This window comes from Maylandia zebra, linkage group LG14, assembly GCF_041146795.1.
Source record: "Maylandia zebra isolate NMK-2024a linkage group LG14, Mzebra_GT3a, whole genome shotgun sequence".
NCBI lineage: Eukaryota > Metazoa > Chordata > Actinopteri > Cichliformes > Cichlidae > Maylandia > Maylandia zebra.
The window spans coordinates 25,101,896-25,119,284 of record NC_135180.1 but is presented as its reverse complement, the minus strand read 5'-3'; the positions used below and the strand labels follow the sequence as shown (position 1 = coordinate 25,119,284).

General features: G+C 41.5%; 1 protein-coding gene across 1 annotated transcript; it reads right to left on the bottom strand.

Annotated features, from left to right (window-relative positions):
• Positions 1-1,214: 1,214 nt before the first annotated feature.
• On the bottom strand, positions 1,215-15,859 carry aadac (arylacetamide deacetylase). Its single transcript, XM_004543561.5, has 5 exons — positions 15,137-15,859; positions 13,583-13,811; positions 12,958-13,027; positions 9,308-9,479; positions 1,215-3,592 (listed from the first exon to the last, which is right to left on the bottom strand). The coding sequence occupies exons 1-5, from the start codon at positions 15,275-15,277 to the stop codon at positions 2,978-2,980; spliced, it is 1,227 nt and encodes a 408-aa protein (XP_004543618.1). The 5' UTR covers positions 15,278-15,859; the 3' UTR covers positions 1,215-2,977.
• Positions 15,860-17,389: the final 1,530 nt, after the last annotated feature.

The window sequence follows — 17,389 nt, the reverse complement described above, 5'->3', positions numbered from 1 at the left end:
TATATATATATATATATATATGTGTGTGTGTGTGTGTGTGTGTGTGTGTGTGTGTGTGTGTGTGTACACACATATATATATTATATTATTATTAAGTAATAAAAAGTTGTAATAGCATATTCTTGAAGTAAAAGTATGAATGAAAGTTTGTCACATTTGCTGAAACTCTTAACTTTGCATTGCTTCATCATTGTTACGTCTTATTTGGGAATGTTTGCACATTATAGTGCCATATAGCTTCTTAAGCTAATAAAGACTATTAAAAACTGTCTGCTCTTTTATTATTACCTAGACTTCAACATTTTCTCCACAAATCATTAAAGGGAGTATTGGTTAAATTAATATATATTTAAATGAATTTTGATTAAATAACTGGACAAAAGTTACAAAAAGGAAAAAAAAATTTGCACGATCTACTAGAAGCAAATGCCGTAGTCTGAGATGAGCTGGGTGTGGAATGACACAATGAGTATCAATTACACAGTTTCAGTTCCTGTATTCACTTAATAAACCATAGTATGTAAACATCTGGCTGACATAGTCTAAATCAACAAGAATGATTTAAATTCGAACAATTTTGGTCTGGTCAAGTTGGTCTTTCCCATGTAAATGCTGCATGTTCTCCATGTGCCAAAGAAATGCATGTTAGGTAACTTGATTATCAAACCTAACACGATAAAATCCAACTAGAAAAATTGAATCATAGAGGCGTCTCATGCAAGGATTTTATGCCCATCACGACTAACCACACCATGCTTGACCTATCATTTTATTTAGCCTGGACTACCTTCCTGATATTGAGACAGAGCAAACAGGAAAAAAAGAGATGAAAGTATGCCAGGACAAATATAACGCCTGAAGCTCTATATTACTTATAATATGATTTGGTGATATACTAAAACAGTAAATTCTCTGGGAATATTACATTTCAGACCACCAACGTCACAGAGGCATCATGGGTATCATTTACAAAGGTTTTATCCTGATTTCTGTATGTTGAGTACAGTTATTTAATTTAAATGCCGGAATGCATTTCAAACATTTACTCTCAAAATCCTAAAATCAATGTTGTATTTGACATTTGAAATTACAGATTAAGCTATTAAGCTTCATGAAAGTTTGATTCTTGCAACATTTAATTACTGGAACATTTTGTCATTGGTGAAGATGGTGTTAGTGCTAGCAAATCAAGTACAATTAACCAGGAGCCAAAGTAAGGATCAAGTAAATTTATTGTCATATAGCTTTAAAAAAAAAAATGCACCTAACAAAGGAAACCCAGGACAAATAATAGAAACTGTTATATTGACAATTGAGCAAGTGGAGCTGTTTGAGGAAATAAGCTAGCTTTGTCTGCTAACTTGAAATGTTGCAATGTGTTTTTTTTTTTACCAACAATGTTGGTAAGAAAAAAAAAAAGAAGCTAAAAATCAATGAAGACATACTGTGCCCAGTTTCATACACATTTCAAAACTTTCAGACCAGAAAGGCATAGTGTTAACTGCAGCTTGTTATTTGGATATCTCCCATATGTACAGAAGTCACAGAGGTGGTGTCACTCAAGAGAGAGGAAACAGTAATGCTCTAATGACAGGTGATCAGTCTAAAGTCACCTCACCATTGCTAAAGGAAAAAGCAACTCAACTTCTTGTGTATGTTAGAGATAAAAACAAAAGTCAAAGACAAACAAACAACTGTCATAAAAACACAATCAGACGTGCATAGAAAGCCAAATTACCAACTCTTTAATCGCACCTACATACTGTTCACCAAACTGGCAAATGGTCTTGTACTTACAACTCCAGCTAAGTGCCCTAGTCTTTGAACCATTGCTTATTGCGTATGAAGCAAAAACAACTCTACATGCTACATTCCTGATATGGCGACTTTATATTTATGACTCTATGTTCCCAAATGAGAGCACTTTCTGGTTTTCCAAATGTAAAGTAGTTTATTTACATAATGTACTACCATAAAAAATTATCAGCTCATATTATAGGAAGTGAGACTTGTAATAATCGGTAAAGGTTAAGGCTCCAGATATTTTTCCTCTTTTTTTGCCATATTGCTTCTTTACACTGAGCTAAGCTTTATAGCAAAAATGTGTTTATGCGTATGGCGAAGCTTTTCTTTGCAGCATGCTCTTTATATACAGATGCCAATATTCTTCATGGAATGTGGATTATTTTATTTCACTGCCTGTAGCCTTGAAATGAAAATATTTTAAAGCACAAAGCAAGTAGATGAGTTTCTGATGAGGATTTGAAGTTGTTTTTTTCCCCCTTTTATTAGATTAAAATGCCATTCATTCTGCAGTTTAAATTAAGGGTATTGCCATAAGCAACTCTATGTGCACCATTTACATGTAAGGGATACACAACAAAAGGAGTCATTCTTTTTTGTTTTAAACATGTTGCGATTATGCAAGCCAGTGTTTTTGATATTTTCTAACATCACCTCAGGCTTCAGTGACCTGCAGCTTGGATAAATGTTAACTTTGGCTAAACAGACTGTTGTGAAAATTCTTTTCTGCTGTGTCAAAACTTACACTGGATTCTTTAAACCTCTAATGGAATATTTCAGAATTCTCAGTGGTATGCATTACTTATTAAAGCCATAAGATCAAACTAGATATGAGGTGCTGTGGATGGAAAACCATAACAGGCCAAAGAAAGTCCACAGATATTTTTACCCTCATATTTGCCTGTTGAGCCAAACACAACACTATTATTGTACTTTTGTGATGCCGTCATGTGTTGTGCTGCATTCAAGCCACCCTATTTGGAAAGAAAATGTTCTATCCTCTCAAAATTTTGCTCCCTACTCCTATCAATTGCAACAAAACGTACAAGTTTCTCAATAAATACACACAAAAACAGAAAAGGAGACATGGCCAAGAAACAAAAGTCTACACCCAATCAAAACATTCTTGCATTGTGAAGAAATGCTGGAATAACTACTACTGATCCTCAACCTTTTACAAATTTTCCTTGAGCCATTTAATATAGTTGTCTGTCATGCGACGTGCAATCAGGAAGTCAGTTGGCCACACAGTGAACATCAATGCTCCGTGAAATCCTGTGTCATAATGTTCATGTGTCACCTCAACGCCAGCAGCACGGAGCCGTGTGGCATACATGATCCCATCATCTCGGAGAACATCATACTCGCACGTCAGAATGTAGGCCTTCGGCAAAGAGCGTAAAGCTGCGTCAGGAACAAGCAGAGGCGACGCCCTCGGATCAGCAAGAGATCGAGATGGTCCATCCATTGCAACTGTTCCCTCGGTAACTGCGGGAGCACTGTAGTTGTACTTCCTATGATACGTTTCTGGCAGAAAAGCACTCCAGTTGACAAACTTCAGCAGGCTTGAAGACTCTGGGTTGTTGTGGGTGTTGGCCATCATTGCTCTAAAAAAAGCTTTGTCGCTGGTGAAGTACTCACTCCAGAAACGCACCATAAGAGTGCGGGGCAGAATGGGCATGTACTGATTCTGCTGATATGAAGGTGTGTAAAGGTCCAGAGCCTGCAACACAGGATAGATGAGTGCTTGGGCCTTTAACTGAATCTGCTGAGTCGGCTCCTTTTGTAACTGTTTTGACAGAAAGAGAGAACGAAAGAAGGATTAAAATGTTAGCCCAGAAATGCATGTGTCATTGTGGTTGACTCAGTTCACTTCAGTATTTTCTGTTGGGCTTCAAGTGTAATGACCTGTTAACTTCAGTGTTGTAATACCTACAAACCTAAATAGCGGAAGTAGCAAGCATGTTGGATTAACACAGCTGCCCACAAAAACAGGTCCTTGACCAGCCTTCATGCCTTTCAAAGAAATAACACTTCTGTTATTTATAAGCCTAAGAGCCATTTTTGATAATACAGTTTCACACTCAGTGCTTTTTCTATACTTAAGCACCTTCGCATACACACTCACTCAGGGTTCAGTTTCTTGCCCGGAGATACTTTGAGTGGCATTTCAAAGTAACTTGGTATTGAGCCACCACGCTACAGCCGCCCAAAAGACACTGCTTTGCAGCGGACGCATTAGATGTAACAGTTCTTATTTATCAGTTAACCACTTCAATTGTTTTTAAAGGCCAAATGATATACAGGGTACAGGTCGTATGATGGTTGTATTTTAGGTGTTTTTAAGAACCAAGGTTCCTTGGTTGTTTTTTCCTAAAAACAAAACAGTGATGGTATTTGTAAGGTATGTGAACTGTACGAAAGTTGAAATAAAGTATCTAAGAATTGATTCGCAATTGTCAGGGTTCCTGGGTCGGTGACCCAGTGTTTTCAGTTTTGTTCATGTTCAGTTTATTTTGCCACTTCCATGTGCTCACTTCCTGCTTTTCCTGTGTCAGCTCGTCTAGTGTCATTAGCCAGATTATGTTCAGCTGTGTACTCATCGGTCTCTCATTATCATCCTCATCAGTCTGTGTATTTAAGCCCTCTGTTTCTACTCGTTCACTGTCGTGTCATTGATGTTATGTTGTCCTTCCTGTGTGTTCCCTCAGTTCAGTCCGCCATTCAGTTGTCCAGCCAGTCAGTGTCCGTTCACCCACTCCTTATAATAAACCTCACCTACCTGCCAGTCCTGCATTTGGGTTCCTTCTTCCTCGCCTCCACGCAACGCCTGACAGAATGACACGACCCGTGCCATGAAGACACGATTGGAACCCAGCGGACTCGGACCTCTACGAGCGGCAGGAGGTAGCGCTCTCCTTGTGGGCGGAAAAGCTCAAGGAGAGACAGCGGCTCTTCGCGGAGCGAGAGCACGTCTTCGAGGGTACTCGCTTGGCTCTGGGCGGGCCTCGGAGACGCCGCGTTCACCCACCTGCTACCTCCCATGCACCGGAGCATCTGCCGCAGAGTGTGGGCGTTTCACGCCGCGCTTCGGCCGCTCCCTCTCTCGCCACTCCGCTCCTCGTTCACACACCCGCCGCCTCATTTGCCGGACCTCCACCATCGCCACGGCACAGCGGCTACGCCTCCCACCTTGGGTCAACGGAGGCTACCGCGCCAGAGGCTCTGCTGTTTACCCCGGCCGCTTCCTCTTCCTGGAGAAAGCGGCGCACACGCCGCCATAAAACTGACTACTTTCAGCCACTCCCGATGGTGAGCTCCAGTGCCTGTTTTTCGCACTCACCATCTGATTATTCACTTAAAACGCACAATAGACTCACTTCTGATTCATGGGGAGTCTCCCTCCTAGACGAGGACGTGGACTGGGAAGAGTTTTTCTGCTCTGCTCCAAAGACTGTAAATAGTGGTGGCATAAAAACCAGAACAATCCCCAATAAACCTGCCAGTAACACACACACCGTCACTATTTCCACACCCGTTACTCAGCCATTTCCCACCAGCATGGCGGCCCAGATTCGGCCTTCCCCTTCAGCCGTTTCACCTCCTCTGATGGCTAGGGCCCAGTCTACACCCACACCAGTGCCAGCTCCCAGGAGGAGGGCAGCTGCGACCCAGTCTACCTCCACACCCGCTTCTGTTTCTCAGGTGGGGGTGAGTGGTGTCCAGCCACCTCCCGTGCCTGTCCCAGCACCCAGGCTGAGGGCAGCCCGAATCCAACCTGACCATCCCAGAGGCCCAGCCGAAGCTCTCCAGCCAGTGCCCTCATGCTCCGGAGGCTCGGAAGAGCTAGCCTGCTTACTCATCAGCCCACCACTTCATCCACCACCTGATCCAGCCTTTCACGCACTAGCTTTATCCCTGGTTAGGCTGGCTGAAGTGTCCCCTGCTCAGGCACCAGCTTTACTAGCCCAGGCTATAGCTTTATCTCCCTCATTAGCTCAGTCTATAGCTCAGCCATCAGCTGTACCAACCTCAGCTCAGCCATTAGCCTCACCGACCTCTGTTTATCCGTTAGTCTCCTCAGTCCAGTCAGTTCACTCACCTGCCCTCCAGTCCCCTGTAGTTCAGTCTCCTCCTGTCCTCCAGTCTGCTCCTGTCCAGTCTGTAGTCCAGTCAGTCCAGTCTGCTCCTGTCCAGTCTGTAGTCCAGTCGCCTCCTGTCTCCCAGTCGCCCGTCCACCATCCCGTTCAGTTCCCGGACCTGCAGCCACAGCACCCAGAGCCAGCTGTGAGCTCTCCCGCTCTTCAGCCAGGGGTTTCCGCGCCCGCTGGCCCGGCCGCTCCTCAGCCAGAGGCTTCTGCGCCGCCTGGTCCGGCATCAGACTCAGCCGCTGCCTCGCCTGGTCCGGCCTCAGCCTCGGCTTCTGCTTCGCCCGGTCCGGCCTCGGCTTCTGCTTTGCCTGGTCCTGCGGCTGCCGCGTCGTCGCGCCAGCCATGTTCTGGACGTCATCGCCGGCGTCTTCCTTGCGGCCGCCCACCGGACCTGCTCAGTGGCCGTCATCGCCGGCGTCTTCCTCGCGGCCGCCCACCGGAACAGTCTCATCTCGACCGCCGCGGCCACCCGCCGCGGCCACCCACCGGACCGGCTTAGTGGTCGCTGCCGCCTTCCACGTGGCCACCCATCTGAACTGTCTCGTCTCGGCCACGGGCCACGTGGCCGCCCACCGGTGCTGTCTCGGTGTGGCCTCCGAGACAGTAAATAAATACAGTTTTTAAAACAGTTGAAATTCCCATAAATGTTAACAGCACAGTTAATCTTCAATCAGGTTGGAGGTAGAGCATGTGACAGCCTGTGGGTAGAAACCTTTGAGTCTGTTTGCCTTTGATCTGATCGACCTGTAGTGTTTACCAGAGGGGAGGATGGAAAAAAACGTGAGTGTCCAGGGTGCGAGGGGTCCTTGATGATGATACTGGCTTTCACTGAAGTCTGCCAGTATAAATTTCTCTGAGGGGGGTTAGTGAAGTGCCAATTGCCCGCTCTTCCGCCATCACCACCTGCTGCAGTTTCCTCTTATCCTCCACATTACAGCAGTAGGTCAGAAGGCTCTCGATGGTGAGCGGTAGAAGATCTCAGATCGCTTTGTTCTTCTGAAGTCGATTACCATCTCCTTGGTCTTGGCTGTGTTCAGATGTAGGTTCTTGATATAAGGCTCATTTGTGCTGGAGGTTTCTTTCTGTTAAAAGTTTTCTTTTTCTTCCCACTGTTGCCAAAGTGCTTGCTCGTAGGGGGTTATATGATTGCTGAGTTATTCTCTGTTTTCTTTGTATTAGTGAACTTACCTTACAATATAAAGCTCCTTGTTGTGATTTGGCACTATCTATCTATATATATCTATATATCTATATCTATATCTATATATATATATATATATATATATATATATATATATATCTCTATATCTATATATATATATATATATATATATATATATATATATATCTCTATATCTATATATATATATATATATCTCTATATCTATATATATATCTATATATCTATCTCTATATCTATATATATCTCTATATCTATATATATATATATATATATATATATTAGGGGTGCAACGATACACAAAATTCACGGTTCGGTTCGGTTCGATACTTTGGTGTCACGGTTCGATATTTTTTCGATACAAAAAAAATGTTCATGCCTTTTTAATTTTTCATTTATTAAAATTATAAATTTATATTTTAACTCAAAAGTACAGTTTTTAAATTTAACCCTAACCCTTGTGCGTGTTTTTTATTTTGACAGCGAATGCGCACCTGCGGACCACTTATGTGCAGCCCTGGTTATATAGTTCGTCATATTGCAGCCACAGAAATTATTTTGTCCATGAAACCATAAAGCTGCACTTTCTTTTTGCCTTATAGTCTGATTTGTCATAACTTCTCCGTTTTGTGGTAAGCTTTTCTTTGGCTGTCACTTCTTCACCCTGACCTGTCTTATTTGGCTCAGCAGAACTAAAATATAAATCCTGCTGCTTTTACACACGGACTCACATAAGCTCAGCGATTCTCTGCGCAATCAACCTCTCACATGTTTAAGCTGCGGGAGATTTCACTTGTCATGTTTGCATAGTAAGCTAACGATTAATAAGACGATGTCAGAGGAATTGGTGCACAAATTATCATCACTCACAGATCAGTGCTGTCACTCTCTATACACAGTCCGCACGATTGCAAAGTGAAAGCAAAAAAACAAGCGCAAATTCAAATGCGATTTCAATATGTCACATATTGACAGTGGCTCACAGATGCCAATGACATAATTACCCAGCTACATTTCTGAAAGAATGCAAAAGCATTGACATATATTTTTCCTTCCTACAATAGCCCGACGGGCAGGGCAGAGATAGATTTTGGTAGCCCGACTGAAAAAAATCGCTAGCTCCAGGACGTCGGGCTAGCGATATTGCAAGCCCTGTATCTGATTGAGGAATCACTCATCTTTGGAAAAGAGAGTTTATTACAGAGAAATGGCTCTTTCCAAAATAAAAGCTATACTATCCGCTTCTTCTGGGCTATATTCTCAGCAGCATAAGGAGAATCATGTGCTAACAGCTGTCTAAATGACTCGGCTAAAGTTAGTAGCATGCTTGTTGTTTTGGTCTTTGCACTAGGATGATGTCTGCGTAAATGTGCAGTCATATTCGTTGTGTTCCCACTAGTGCTTTCAGGTTAATCTCGTTGAAATGACCTTAACGCCACAACACGGCAAATCTCCGTTAACGAGCTACCGCCGATCGCCCCGTGTGTGGGGCTAGACAGCCAACACGTTAACGAGCTAACTGCGCTAACACACTAGCTCCCACCCATGTAATTGAGCATTGCATGGCACATCCAACATACTGTTTTACTTTAGTCCATGACTCGCTTACCTTCAGGGTCATACGTCACATGAAAACCATAATAATTCCAAACGCCAGATCTGAATGAGGGTGGGGGAGGTCCATGTGTCTTGCTAGCTTGCCCTGCGCTCTTCCTTCTGACTATGCTGTCTGTGTTGAGCGCTCAGTGGATCTGCGCTCGACAGTGCAGCCTAGGCGGAGTAGTCGAACGCAGATTCACTGAGCGCTCAACACAGACAGCATCGTCGGAAGGAAAGTTGATAAAATAAATTACAAATGTTGCATTGTTCGATACATATGCGTACCGAACCGAAAGCACTGTATCGAACGGTTCAATATCGATACGAATATCGTTGCACCCCTAATATATATATATATATATATATATATATATATATATATATAGATAGAATTGAAAAACTTGAATTGAATATAAAGATGCCAATACTTAGATCGAAGACAGGAACAGTCTTCTGTTTCAGGGTAAGAGAATACTATTTATCACACAGTCACTCAATAACCTATTCTTCTGCCACTTCATGAACAGGAAAACAGATTCGATGTTAGAAACAAAAGTAAAAAAAAAAACAGTACCTGTTGGGTGACTGCAGCTGCCAGGTTCCCCCCAGCACTATCCCCAGACACAGCAATGCGTCCAGGGTGCACATAATACTGGGCCAGCACCCCCTTCTGGAGGAAATGTTTGACCACACGGTAAACATCCTCATAGGGGATTGGGAAGTGGTGCGCTGGAGCAAGGCGATACCTGAGCAGAGTTAACTATTTAAGTCATGTTTACAGACAATATTTGAGCAAACAAAACACGTTGGAAAAAAAATTTAATTATTTTTTTAAGACAAACAGACATCTTTTAAACTGAATAGGCAATAAAGAGACAGAGTATAGAAAGGTTATAAAAATGAAACGAACTTATTGCCATTTAGTTATTAACTTGAACTATAACTTACATAATGTGCAATGGATATAATATTTATGTAATGAAAAACTCAAGGAAAAGGAAAAATAATAATAAAAAAAGTATATATCTGGTTGCATAAGCGTGCACAGTGTGGAGATACAGAAATTCTTTTATTGCTGCCATATAATCTGCATCATTATAATTGCATTAATAACATTCTTTACAGCATTATTTCATCTAATATTTCTGACAGTATTGATACTGCATTACAGTTGTTTATTGAAGATGTCCATTTGAGGATCCTTCCATTGTGTTAACTTTTATTACAAGTACGGTTAGAAGCAGAGGTGTGGACTCGAGTCACATGACTTGGACTCGAGTCAGACTCGAGTCATTAATTTTATGACTTTAGACTTGACTTGAAAAAATGTTCTAAGACTTGTGACTTGACTTGGACTTGAACCGGTTTACTTGAAAAGACTTGATATTTTACCCCAAATATAAAATTTAACATGCATATTATATAGAGATTGAAAATGTGACGTCATTCACGGGTAGAACCGCAAAGGATTCTGGGAACTCGTGGCAAGTGGTACTAACGCACGCAGGCTTTCAATTGAAATCAGTCACACAGCGATAAAAAGAAACACAAAAATGTCAAGAAGCTGTTGTATTATTAACTGCAATAGCCGGTCGCATGACAGCCACGGGAAGCCGACGGGTAAAGAGATCGGTTGTTATCGGATTACGTCGTTGAAGAGAAATTGTTCGAACCATGTTTCCGAAGTAACAAAGACAAGACGGATGGTCTGGATTGCAGCCATTCAAAGATCAAATATAACGTCCCAGAACACTCCAGCTCACAGGTTAGTCTGCTCCAAGCATTTACACAAAGGTCAGTCTGCTGTTGTAGTTAATACGTCATTTTCATAACATAATTGGTGATATAGGTTACAAGCAAGTCTGGCGCTGAACAGAAATTGTCGCGCTATGCTCCTTTGTTTATTGTGCATAAATAGTGAATTGTCCTGACACAATATTGCGTTTCGCTTCTGTTATTATGGTACATTGACAAAAACATATACTTTTATTCACAGGATAAAACAGGTTTTTTGTATCACTAATTGCCCAGTACGATTACAGCATACAGTATTATTGTCACTGCTACATTTCTGTGATGGGTACCAGAAATTATTTCCACTACTAATTAATTACCATTGAGCTCAAAGGTTATATTAATAAACGGTTAACGAATGTGTATTTATGACGACGATTTGTGAGACTGGTAAACTTATGATACGTACGATGGTCTTTCGTTCTACACGGTGCATTTCAAGGTCCTGCACCCATCCGTCGGTAAACTGTACCTGGGCTTGTTGCAGTGACCTGAAGTTACTAAACTTCATGAGTGTGTGCACTCACTCCAAGAACCGTATGATTATAAATATGCATATAAATATGCTACGATGAGATAGCTGACTTCATCTAACTAGCAAATGTTTTCCAGGCTAGGTTGGTGATTCAGTTTTTTTTAATATGTATGATATTTTTGTCATGCGATTTTAAAGCTGGTCCTACAACCGCATCCAAGAATAACATGCAGCTTATCTCAGAACTGTCGGTGAAAATTATTCTTGGAGCTAGGTTTAATTGAGCTGCATTTTAAAGAGGTGCAATTTCACAATTTGTGTATATTTTCTAAGTTCACTATTTTGTCATGTGTTGAGAAAAACACAGATTAAAAAATTACATGGTCTAATATTTACATTTAGCATAACTGCAACATTATTTTTTCGTTTTTTTTTTTAAAGACTCGAAAGGACTTGAAATTCAAAGTTTCAGACTTGTGACTTGACTCGGACTTTTACACCAGTGACTTGAGACTCGACTCTGACTTGCCTGACATTACTTGAGACTTGACTTGAGACTTGAGGATAAAGACTTGAGACTTACTTGAGACTTGCAAAACAATGACTTGGTCCCACCTCTGGTTAGAAGTATTTTATACACATTGCATATCTGTGCTTATTTTGAGTTGATGTTCGGTTCATTAAGGCTCTTAAGCTTCACTGGCGTGACTGTCCAGGTGATACATGCTGAGGGAAACTAGAACATAGAAGGATAACTGCAATGCATGCTTACAGTACATATAATACATATAATCTAGGAATGTGTCCGGCCTGAGGCCTTAACTCATTTGGTGTCTTACTATATTTTATTCTACTTGGTAACAGATGATCAGAGTCGATAATTAGCCTCAGAGACCCTGAGGGCTTGAAGTTTATTACCTTGTATGGAAGGTGTTATAGAAAAGAGAAGTTCTATGTCTGCTTATAGCTATTAAAAATGTACGATTAACTGTGACTAATGTCTGGAACCTATTTTAATCTGTCATTGACGCCATGGGGGGGGCGTGTACCCACAACATGTATTTTGGTCAGAAGACATATGTTGATGTTTTCTCCGGGCTGTTAATAAACTCAACGTTTGATTGCACTTTTCTGGGGCCTCCGTGGTTTGTGACACTGCTCTACATTGATTGATTTCGCGACAACAGCCAGCTATAAATAGCCCATGTCCAGAATCAAACAATCACTTCACAACTACAGCTGCTGCAAACTGCTTCTACGATGCTGAAATATGGTTGACACAATAAACGGTTTTGTTTTGCTCTGACCTTTGCAGTGCTGGTGTCATCTCTACAAGTATTTTAATCTATTTGCCAAATGTTACGCATGGCTGACCCTGAGACTCACTAATGCTTCAATTACGCATTGAACCACTGGCAAAAAGCAGAAAGGAATTCAGATGAGCCAGATAAGGAAATACCCTACACACCCCAAACCCATACGCTGTCCACTTTACTACACAGTGGGTTGGTTTCATGACTATGAAAATCTACATTTTAAGAGGTAGAAATACCCATATCTAAAAAGATGTTTAAAAGGTGAAAAAAATTATTTAGCGGATAATGTTAGTATTAGCAAACACACACACAGACAAGGAGCCGGGTGTGCCAAAGAATAGCAGTGGAAGTGCTATGATGGGGAAAAGGCTTACAGAGTCCCAAACAAAAAGAAAAATGGAGAGCTTAACAGCATCATCACTTCAATCTAGCCTGTGACTAATGAGGGATGACGGGGACGTGACAAAAGAAAATTGTGTATGAGCAACAGGGGAAAAGTCGGGGGAAGAGGATGAGATCTATTAATACCACAAACAAAAAAGAATTTAAATAATGCCATAAAAAACAAAAAACATGCTGCTTCAGCAATACCTCTTTTTTCACAACAATATACATGACTATAAAATACGAAATACTTACTCCACTGAAAGAACCACAGCATCGAGCTCAGTGACGACTTTTCTGGCCAGGAGATCATATGGACTCATTCCTAAGTAGATAGTAGAAAAGCAGGATGAAAAAGACTTAAGTAATACAATACATCGCATTAAATTTCATAAATTTGATGCTACAGTAAGAGAGATGAACCTGGCATTCAGCTTAGCAATACTTCCTGGAAAGATTCATGTTACTGTAATTGTGAAAGGCCTTTAACAGATTGCACGAGCAGCGTGAGATGTGTCAAACTGCATGTCTCGTCTTTGGATTAGCAAGGGTAACCACCCCCTGAGGTCCCCACCGATCTTGCAGAAGGCATGTTATTTCCTCAGGAAACTGAAAGCTTTGTGATTTGTGATTCACAGTTTGTTCATTATTTATGATCCTGTCACAGTCCAGCCACTGGGAGTCGATATGAAGCTGTAATGTCATGAACCGCAATCAATCAATCAATCAATCAGAGAATATCACCACTACTCTCTTGAAATAACAATGGTAATATTCTGAGATGAACACACAATGTGTTCATCTTTCAGTTCACCTTTAAAAGCCACAGAGTCATTATTCAGTGTGATAAAGGAGAACAGAGCCCAGCCCAACTACTTACTGGAACTCCCCAGACACCATCCTCCACCGTGCAGGTATATGATCGCTCTCCTGAGGTCTGTGTCACTACCTCGGTGCTTTGGCTGATATAACACCACCTCTACTCCATCAAACTTTTCTTCTGTCACCTTGACATGCTCATCAGAAACAGGTGCAATCTTCTCTAAAAGAGTAATGAAGTACATTACCCCCATGTAGTCCTTCAGGCCCAGTAATTCGCTTATGTCTGCCTGGAAATGGAGAAAGGCAAATGTAAGGTGTAGAGAAAAACACATCACATAATTTGTTAGTGTTTGTGAAACATGACCCATCTCTACTACCTTTTGTACAAATGATAATGTTAGGATAAACAGGCTTATACTATGTACACTTATGCCAGCCTAACATCCATAATATTCAAAACAGAAAAGGTCAAATATGCCAAGCTTGTGACCATGATAAGGAGGAAGCGAGAGAAACAAGGAGTCACAAGAACGCTGTCTGGCAAAATGTCAAGTCCCCTAAAGTTAACCGTTGAAAGAAGTCATATCTAAATGAAATAAAAGCATGACTGGTACTCCATTATGTCTGCTTGCTGAAGCAGTAGAAAGCTGGCTTCAGGGTAATCAGCTGATGTGCCCACAATAACCTAATCAGAGTCATCTAGGACGAGTACCATCAGGAGCTCCTGTCAGGCAGTAGTTTTATTAAAAAAAAAACAAAGAAAAAAAAAACACAAGAGGGGTCCCTTTCTTGACATTACAAAGACCAAAGTGATGTGTACTAAACATTTTAGTATTAAATCAAAATTCAGGATTTTGTTACAAAATGGTCATTACATCTCCAAAACAGATGATTTTTTGTAACTCTCATGTTCTCATGTTAAAAGGGAAAAATGAGATACCACTATCTCTAGTTTAATAACAGAATTGTCCTGTGGTGTTCGAGGTAGTAGACTGCACCTTTTTTCTAACTGCATAATAATCAATATTAAAAACAAGTGCAGCACTAAGATTTACTTAATACTTAGGATGTTAATAAGAAAAAAAGGTGTTCCAAAATAAATCCACTAACCATTATATTAAAACTACACTACTACTGATGATATGGTGCAACACTAATCTATGCAAACCGCATTTGAAGACAATAAAAAAAATCCACCTCTATTAGCCGTAGCACAATGGGCTACAGTAAACCACGGGCGTCTTATCCGTCATAAACGCAGACGGGTTCCCTTGATAGGTTCTATTATTAGAACAGGTGAGCAGGACTATACAAAACATGGATTAGCATCTGACATAATCTGGTGTAACCAGCATGTGCATCTACATCAGCAAAAAAACAAAACGTTTAACCTGCCACCTTAGCTGCTCAGAGAACAAAGGCAGTTTACCTACCGTTTCTCAGCTTATGGCTACATGACATACATACAGTGCATTAAAGTGATCAGAAAGGTGTGTTCATACATCCACAATACTGAAGAGCCTACACTCTTTGGGCTTGTATTTCAGTAACAGCAGAGCAGATTATCAAGATAGACGGCAAGAATAGTTCTTTTATTTTTTATTTTTCTTACCAGATGGCTGAGACTTCTAAAGAAAGAGTTGGTCAGCATGAGTTTCCATCTCTCTTCTATCTCCTCAGGAATGGGCTCGTAAACGTAATAAGCGGTGAAAGAGCAGAAAGCGACGAATAAAATTATGCTTCCCAGCCTCATTTTCCAGCGTGGGTCCCTGGCCACAAACTGCGGGGTGCAAAACAAACGGGCTGTTGCGCTTGTTTTAAGTCACTTCGCTTCGCGACTAAGCTTACTCACGGAATCAATTCTTGGATCCACGCGAGCTAAATTCTACAGCGAGCGCTCGGTGTCATTTTGTGGTCATCTGTGCGCAAATTCTGAGCTTTTCTCGATGCTCCAGTGGGCTCCTTAGTGCGTGTCTGTCTCGTGGAGCAGCAGAATTAATTGAAGTGTCAGTGATATGGAGACAGGAGCGCGCACGCTGTGTGCTCACGAGGCAGGAACCGTCCCACCTTGGCCTACAACTCAAATTCCTCAGGTGCCTTCTAATCGCTAGATTACACGGGGCGCGCGACTAAACTTTATGCTAAGATGCACCTGATGCACGAATGTCGTGGCTTGTACCTCAAACATGGCTGGTGGATTCAGATTTCCCCTTTTTTTTTTCATTTTCCCTTTCACTCTTTCCATTCCCCGGCTACAAGTTTTCCAGTTGACTTTATATGAGGAGAACGTCTGTGTAGCTTCTATATGGACACAGCTAAAGTCTGTTGCAGATTTGGTTGCAAGGCTGTCCAAGCTAATTATATAATTGGTGACGGAGCCAACTCTGATGTCTGCTTTCTTGGTAGGACTGTCAAAAGCAACATGACTCTCTGATGCACTCACGTTTGCAAACGCTGCAGGAGGGACGATTTGGTGCTTGCTGCAGCAATGGGAAGAAAAATGTGCAGATGCAGGACTTTTTGGTTTAGTTTATCTTATTTTCATGGGTATATCTTTGTGTAGAAAAAGTGACAAACTGGTTCAACAGAAGTGGGGCGTCACAAGAGATGTACTCGAGACAGATGGAATTTATTAAAACAAAACCGTTCAAACCAACACTGGAGCAATGCCAGTAGTGAAGGCTACCCTAGCATGTGCACTGTCAAGTTTTCTGAACACAAAAGAAGGCTGATGCCAGCTGGATCATCCTGGATCAAGATGAGAAAAAGAAGATGAGGGCCAGCCTTCATTACATTACTTCATTGCATTTGGTCAAATAAGAGACACGGGGAAGCTGAGGTCAGTAAATAATGAGGAGCCCCTTTGCTGTCAAAGTTGCAAACTCTAGCTGTTTATGTTTTTAAATGAAATGATCCATATAATAAATCCATATCCTAAAGCCTTGGTCTGAAATAGTTTGATTTCTCTATAGGGTTCATCTGAGAAATTATGAACTATATACCTCCCCATGACTTAGAGTTGACCTCTCTGTTATGATCTTTTTAATTTCTTTTAGTTGAACTGGAATTTAAAGTTGGCTGGTGTTAAGGTGCAGGTATGTGTCTCCTTCCATCAGCCGTCAAACTCAATTGAGATAGAATCTGCACGATGCAGGGCGTGACAGTGGGTGAAAGCATCCATGAGACCGCTCACTGCTGAGCAGTGGAATACTAAATCTCTTCTCTGAATACAAAATCACACTTCAGACACTCAGGGATTCTCCCTGGAATTCCCTCCCTCTCGTTCGCCTCCAACAACTGGCCTCATCTCTGCTTCTGATGGAGACCACCTCAGATCACTTGTAAATCTTTCATGGAGCTCTCTCCACTCTTTGCATCTTGTTAATGGGGAGGATGGGTGTCAGATGATGTGGGGGTGGGTATGTTGTCTTCATCTACGTATAGTCATGCTGTGCAGTGCTATGCCACGTGACTCTCCAACACCCTGCTGCGTGTATGGGTAGCTTAAGCAGATATGTACTGAAGTGTAGGAATATGTGTTCATGTGCTTGCTGGTGTAATCAGTGTAAACTCACATAAATACATATGAATGTGTGTACACACACAGATGGGCACATTCTTGGGATTACCAAATCTACAGAGGCACTTCAAATAGTTATAATTAAGGAACTCAATCCAGACCTCCCCTGCTTATAAGTATGAGTGGCAAACTTTGTAACTTTTTAAATTGCAGAGCCCCTGCTGAGGCAAAGCAGCTGCCCTGCATGACAAGAGGCATCTGAAGGCACTTCATTCCAGAGTCCAGAGTGAGATGAGTGGAAGGAACATTTATTTGATATAATAATCAAAAAATAGGTCAGGTTGC